A 7745-nucleotide genomic window follows, 5' to 3' on the forward strand; every position below is an offset into this window, starting at 1 on the left:
TGACTTGAATTCCACATGACCGTGCGACCGATCCATTCTATTCAACTCTAGCGTTCACACGGTGGAAACGTGATCCCATGCATGACCCTGATGACGGCACGGGTAGGTGCAACGCAGCGTGTCCATGCCCGACGATGTTCCTTTGGCTTTTGGCTGGTCGCATTCGAATCTTTGAAAGCGAGCGACCAGTGCAAATGCGCGAACACACGGAGAGCTCGACCGACCGCGGGAGGAAAAAGAAGATGAAGTAGTTTTGATTGTGGTGTGTGGGCTGTGGCACGGCCTCTGTTGAAAGAACAAGAACTTCACTCGGACCGTGTGATCTGAGAACGGAGGGCTGAGATTATGTGCAGTCCTGCAGTTCCAGGAGAGTTGCAGAAGCTCTAGCCGCATATAATTGGTCTGTGCACCTGAACCATTGCTTTTACTGCACTAGACACAAGATTAGGGCGGCCTCAGTAATGAATGATCTTCCACTTCCAGCTAACCATGATCGCCTCCAAAACAATACTACTACACGTGCCGACGATCACTCGCCGATATCATCAGCTCAAAAGCGCCGCACCCGCACGGCACGAAAGAGCAAAAATTCCCCCTCTGCTTTATTCGGCGGGGTCGGCCACTTGGGATACCAAAAGAGCCTCTGCTTTCTAGGTTTTTTTTTTTTTTTTGCAATTTCTGCTTTCTAGGGTTTCGTTGGCAAATTTGTGGATGATGTTGATTGCGGCATGGAGGGCCCTTGCAGGAGGAGAAGACTTGGCCGCGAAGCACCTCGACCTCGATGTTTACACGCCCGCCTGGGCGGGCACCCCAGGTGTCGTTGCCTCATGGCCATGGGGTGAGCTGGGGAGATTGTGCGCCCACCAGCCAATCAGCGCCTGTGGAAATGCCATGCCACCGGTAAAAATAGGGACACGGGGATGACTTGTCAACGACGAACGCAGTCGATGCGGGGCAATGCAGGAGTTGTTGTTCATCGGTTGAACCCTGACGCTGACGGTCTGGGACGACGGATGATGCAGCCTGTGATTACCTTTCGCTGCTTGTCGTACCACAAGCTTGATAAATTTGGTTTTGTTCATGGTGTTAGCTTTAATAACTTTGTTACTGCTGTTTCGTTATCCTGTGATGATGGTGTAACCTCGCCAATCTTGGACATGCAGGCGAGAAAAGGTCATTGAGTGAATGTACCATGTACTCTGCGACGGAGATGCAGAGAAGAAATTCAAGTGCAGAAACCAGAGTACACACCATAGACAGACAACACCAGAAAGGCCAGAAATTCATGACAAGTTCATCACTCAATGGCAATTACGTACAGTAGCATATACAACAACACATACATACACCCACCCGCAACAAAGGATCCAAAATCACTGCGAGGCTACGGACTCCACAAGTTGGCCAAAAGCTGCTGCGGAATCACAACGGAATTCCACACAGCCAGAAAAAACGAAAATGTTTATTCCCCTCCAACACCCCCTACCGTACCTGCGAACCCTCGTCCACCCTCATCCCGCGCTCCAACAGAACGGCTTCCGCTCAAGAACAAGAACCGGGCCTGCAGCAATTCTTGACTCTTTCTTTTCTTCAGAGATCATCAGACTCCATATATCCATATCCATCCCTCCTTCCCCGGGCCGGATCAACCACCGGGCGCGACGCGGCGGCCGCCGCTGCCGCTGCCGCCTTCCTTGGCCCTGGCCTTGCCTCCCTTCTGCTCGCCTCCGGCTGCCTTGCGGTTGCGTGCGAGGCACGGGAAGAGGCACGCGAATATGCTCGCCTTCACCTGCCCGCGCCTCGGCAGAGGCCGCCTCGAGTCGCCCTGCCGCTCCATTGCTGGCTGCTGCTGGCGCCTTCTTGCTCCGAAGGCCAGGAAGAAGAAGGGTCGAGAGAAGAGCGCGTGAAGGTTGGCGTGTGGGCTTGTGCTTGTGTGCGATGTGAGGGGAGTGACCGCTAGAGTCGCGCCCTTTTATAGCCAAGGTTCCTTGGGATGCAAGCAGCTGCTCTCCACAGTTCGAGCTCCATCTTGTGGAAACTTTAGGGTTTGGGCTTGGGCCTCGGCCCTGGCTCGAGCCTCAACTTTGGGATGTCACTGTACTGCCTGGGCAAATCTTTCTGCGTACGCTACCTTCAGACTGAAGATCTAAGTCAGATACGCGCCAGCCTGGTGTGTTTAGCCACTGTTACTTGTCAATCCAGCACTCCAGCCCGGTAGCAGATAACTCATCAGCAAGCAAGCCTGGCCTGGGTAGAAAAAAAAATTGGTGTTTTGGGTTGGGTCGCTGCAGGATTCTGTCTGAAAAATGCTGGGTCGCGCCACTAACTGACCAGGTTCTCAAGTTCAACACTCCAGCTGGAATGACATAGAAAACCATGCCACTGTCTGCCTGCCTACGGTGCGTGGATATAGTTTAAGCACTAACCTACCCATGGCCATGGGCCATGGCACTAGAAGAAAACCGAGATTTTCTGGATCACAACTTTCAGCATCGACCGCTCAGGTCGGGCTTGCAAGTGCCCAAACACAGGGCATAAAATAAGATAACCTGCAGGAAAAGCCGTACAATGATGCACTAGGAGCGAACTAAAATACAGCGGCGGATGGACAGAGATGTTACAAGGAAAATTATTTTGTACGCCCGGGGAGCAGTTGACTTGAATTCCACACTGTGACCTTCGGACCAACCTATATATTCTGTTCGCATTGGGGAAAAAGTCTTCGCTCTCTCGGGATGGACAAATTTTCTCTTCACATTTCAGAAGTGTCTGGAATCTCTAAGGCAGTGCACGGTAACAAAAGTACTAACAAGAGATCAGAGGAGCAGGAGACATAACTACTGCAGTAATTAGCAATCAGTTACTCGTGTTACTTTTTTGAAATGTAAGCAGCATATATTAATTTTCCAGTGTTAATTGTAGGCTAGAATCGCCACAATCCACAGGAGAGCAAGACCTTGGCCATTACTCAATGTTTAAAGGATGAGAAGTCCAATTTTCAGAGGGAAGGATGGAAATGCCTTTGTCTGACTTGTTCCAAGATGCTGGACACAGATCTGATGACCAGGTCTTGAAAGACAAGATGAGATGGTCCTGATCATGTTTATTTTTTATATCTAATTCCGTCTAAGAGTCTAACTACAAGATGTAGACACACTCTGTTTTGATGCCTCCAGTGTAAGCGGCAAAGCCTAATTATTTAGGGGATGGGAAATAAGGTAAGTTAAATTGCTTTACATCTGAGCAAGATTCCTGCTTATCTGGTGCTTATTACTATATGAAGCTAGTGAACTGGCCTTTTGACTTGAATTTGGCGCAATGAAAACGTGCTTCTCTTGGGTTCCCTCAGATTACTAGATGCTCTGCACATGTCCACTTGCTCAAGCATTACCATTTACCAACAATACAAGCTACCCATCACTAAATAATACAACTAATATTAGATGATCCGTTGGTCACACCTGATGACCTGAAGTTACTAGGAAGTGAGAACTATGAAAAATTCACATCAGGATAAATAATCATGAATGCTGTTCAGCATATTATTCTAGGTGACCCAGTATTTCTTGGTTATAATGGAAGATTAAAGAGGATCCAATTGATGTACAGTTGAAGAAAATCACCAAAATGAAGGAGTACTCTATTATGATCTATTAGAATGTGCTTGAAGCAATACAGAACCATGATATACTTCGTATAGTACAAACTAAATGTACAATACAGACTTCCAAGTAGAATCTTCGGCCTACGGCTCACCTGTTATCTGTCACTTCAGCAGTTACTTGGGTGGGACAACCAATGTATAGATTAGCAATGCCGAAACGATGATAATCGCCCCTACCAAGGTAAATCTTGGGCTTGTCCACAACATCAAGTTAGACCTCTCAGCTCTTTTGATTGGATCGACTTCTTCTGACAATGGATACTCACTGCGCCGTGGGTTCCAGGTCACATATTTGTTCGGTGAGAACTCTGAGAATAGGGTCTTCTTCCCTTTCTTCTTAAAGGTAGACCAAGCCTTATCCCAGTCAGTTGATGATGTGTCACCTGAAAAGTAAGACAGAGAAATGATTCAACCTGCAAACATGTTTTCATCATATACAAAATTCGGCAATCAAATGTGGATGTTTTCACCGGTAAACAGTGCGATGATTATATCTCTTTCAAATAAACTTCGCCCACCTACAATTTCCAGTTACTCACACATCATCACATATCAAATTCATATGTAGCTCAGGAAAATCCTCCAATCAAGTAGTTATATGGTGTTTGGTACTTGAAGAGGTTGAATGTTCAGGAGGTTCCTTTTCTTCAAGTGGAATGGGAGTCTGCTTATGTTACGAAATATAACATGCTCTGAGATTGACTGAATACTAGGATCATACTTCAACAAAGTCTTGTTGCTCTTTATGACACAATGCAACAGAGGAATCACATATCCTTTTCTTTCAGTCCTCTGCTGGATAATAGAACTGGAGTTCAATAAGGGTAATAGCTTTACAATAATTGATTTACTCTTCAATTTTGTCAATCTAGTTGTACTGGATGTTCCGTTGATTTTTTTTTAACTCTAGACATTAAATCGTGCAATTGACAAAAAAAGCAATGATTGGTCCTGTAAAACTTCCCAATATATTGGACTTCCAGGGAAAGGGCAGAGGGGGAAAACCTTAATGCATAGCAAACAGCTAGAGTAATAACTCTGGTGTTTGTTTCTTTGTATTTACTACCTCCGTCCCATAATATAAGAATGCTTTTTACATTAGTGTAGTATCAAAAACGTTCTTATATTTTGAGACGGAGGGAATACTATTTAGTCGTGAAACCTCTTACATACTGTTCCACTGAGTACTTTTTTATCGAAATGTTCTATTAATATCTTATAACAGTAGGATGTCATAGGCTACTGTTCCACTTCAAAATAATGTTGAATGGAAGTGGTGGTCCACTATCTGTTCTGACATCTTCCTTTGGTGCCAAATTAATACCTATCACAAGGTGCACATATTATCAGTAACATGTTATAACAAACTATTCGTAACATGACCTTTTTAATCTAACTCCAAAAAAGGAACTTCACAACCCACCAGTTATTATCCATCAAATCAAATATATAACCAAACAAGGGCAAATATCCAGTATTGACCAGTGAAGAGAAGAAGAATGTTTCATGCATATTTGAATTTCAGAAACTAACATTTCGTTCATATGGATTATGGGTAGAAAAGATATGACAAAGTATGTAAGAAGGAACTAACACGGTTTGTACTTGGTAAAAGATATGCCTGGTACGGTGAAGGAAAGCATTGCCATGGCAAAGACCAATGATGAAGCATAAACGACTTGATCAGAGAAATCAAGCATAACTGCAGGTAAACCTGGGAATAGTTTGTAATCCAAACTAAACCCGGGCCAAACCATACATGTATAAGTCCAGCGATCAAACCAAACCAGACCAAATTGCAAATGCTACAATCCAACCAATTCAAACTGTATGTATTTTCGAGCCAAATCCATCCAGACCATTTTCTACATACAGTTTGAACCTAAAGTTTCAAACCATGGGTCAGTCAGCAGCTACTGGAACGTTGGATCCCAAACGTAACCTGTACGTACAGAACGAAAGGCACATACGAACTGCGGCTAGCTTGGTGTGTGCTTGGTGTGAGGAGCTTCAGTGTCCGTGAGTCTGTGCGTGCACCGGAAGATCAGATGGTGGCACCAGAGAATCGGCTTCGTCACCGTCGGCTTCGTCGGCCACATCGGCAAGGTCGAGCTCACAGCCATCTCCATTGTCAGCAGCGTCATCGAAGGCCTCGGCTTTGGGCTCCTCGTGTTCTGCATGAAGGAGATGACTTTTGTCACCGGAGATCTCAGTGGTGGCGGGGCGGTATGCACGCTCATGTTGCTCATCTATGGTGGCGGCGGTGGCTGCACCTAAACCTACCACTGGGTCTCGCGTGACGTGCGTCGTGAGGTCAAACTGGTCACAAGACTGGTTTTTATCCATGGACTAAAACGGTCTGAGACCAATTTATCTCTGTCCAGACCAACCCACCCAATCTATTAATTACAAAAGCCCACACCAAACCAAATTACAAAAAGGGCTCAACCCATTTCAACCAAACCAAAGCAGCCCAACAGGGAAACCAAATTGAAACTATGGTTCCAGACCAAACTATTCCCAGGTTTAACTGCAGGCTTGGTGTTCTTGGAGAAATCAATACAGTATTGTTCGCTGTCACTAGTTTGAAAAAGGAGGTAAATAGATGCTGATGAAACGAGCTCTGTTTTTAAGGCGTCCCGCCTTGGACGCTTAGGCGACGCTTAGGCGATAAGGTGCCCCGCCAGCGCCTTACAAATATGCCCGCCTTAGGCGCTTAGGCGTCGCCTAGGCGATAAGGCGCCCCCCCAGCGCCTTAGATCGCCTTACCGCCTTAAAAACATAGGAAACGAGAACCTATTGCTGGATCAATAAACGACCTGTATAGAACACTAATGACATGACAATATTAACACCGGTCCTTATTGTAGATGCAGTTGTGAATATGCAGTGGCCTGCGAGTGCACACATGAACAGAACACACCTTTCGGTTGAAATAAAGGAAGCAAACATTGCATTTCACTTCAAAAATTATTATCTTAGCAGTTCGCACATGAAATGAGGCATTCACACTGTTCTGCAATCTGTATGGTCCAGTAAGCAGATCATGTCTGAACTCTGAACGAGTAAAGCGAGCAGCAGCATGTTGAATTTCAGATGCAGCGATCGGGCTAATACTATGATAATCTCGAAGGGTGACAGTCACCATCACTACAGAGGAAGAGCAGTGAAACAGGGGCAGCGCTAATCCGGCAATCAAGTGTAAGTAATTAACGGCGGCATTTCATCAAACACCTAGAGGGTAGAGGGAGCAACGAGAGACTCAACAGCTGCTGGTAGACTGTGTGTGCTGCTCATACCTTCGTCCCTGCCGCGCTTGTCCGGGGAGCCTCGGGAGCAGCGAGGGGCGAGCGCCAGTGGAGGCCGTCGAGCCAAGAATCTCCCGGAAACCAGTAGTATCCCCATGGCCCCTCCCCGTTCGAGATTCTGCCGATCAGGAAGGATTCTTTCCCCGCGCGGCCTCTCTGCTTATCGCGGTGGGGCGGGGCGGGGCGGGGAGAGGAGGAGGCGTGGCTGAGAGAGCGCTTGGAGTCGCCTGGCTGCTTGCGTGGCGGACGGCGACATGGCAACCGTGTGGCTCTCCCTGCACCAGAGAACCCTCACGCCTCCGGTACGGTGGCCGGGCGGCACGGGTGATTGCAAAGAAAAGAAAATTGCTATGCTAATTTGTTGTTTTCCGCAGCTGTTTTCCAATTCGAAACAACCTGCAAAGGTTTCCGAACTTTGACACCTCCACTATCTGTTCCTGCGATTTCATCTGCTCCCGACTCATGAAAAAACACCTAGTACAAAGATAGCTTCCATTTCTAAACCGTCCCATCTTGTTGATTTCTTTTAAGAATCTCATCGTGTGGCCTTTTTTTAATACAGTACAAACACATTGCACTCATCCATATGAACGCAAACACACCGTACCCCTATAAGCACATTTTTTAAAAGATCATATTCTGTCAACGACTCGGTGGCTCACGAGCGGGAGGACGGGAAAAGATTCAAACAAGAGGCTGAGTCGAAAGCCTCGACTGCTGGCTCGGCTTGCTGGGCCTGAATGGGCTTTAGGCCTTGTAATAGTATAAGTAGG

At 46.6% G+C, this 7745-nt stretch overlaps 1 protein-coding gene across 1 annotated transcript; it reads right to left on the reverse strand.

The window, feature by feature from the left end:
- Positions 1-3566: 3566 nt before the first annotated feature.
- LOC123092503 (uncharacterized) lies at positions 3567-7374 on the reverse strand. Its single transcript, XM_044514298.1, has 2 exons — positions 6964-7374; positions 3567-4047 (listed from the first exon to the last, which is right to left on the reverse strand). Exons 1-2 carry the CDS (start codon positions 7067-7069, stop codon positions 3779-3781), a joined length of 375 nt encoding a protein of 124 aa, XP_044370233.1. The 5' UTR covers positions 7070-7374; the 3' UTR covers positions 3567-3778.
- Between the last annotated feature and the right edge of the window lie 371 nt (positions 7375-7745).

This window comes from Triticum aestivum, chromosome 4B (assembly GCF_018294505.1).
Source record: "Triticum aestivum cultivar Chinese Spring chromosome 4B, IWGSC CS RefSeq v2.1, whole genome shotgun sequence".
In the NCBI taxonomy this organism is placed as follows: Eukaryota; Viridiplantae; Streptophyta; class Magnoliopsida; order Poales; family Poaceae; genus Triticum; species Triticum aestivum.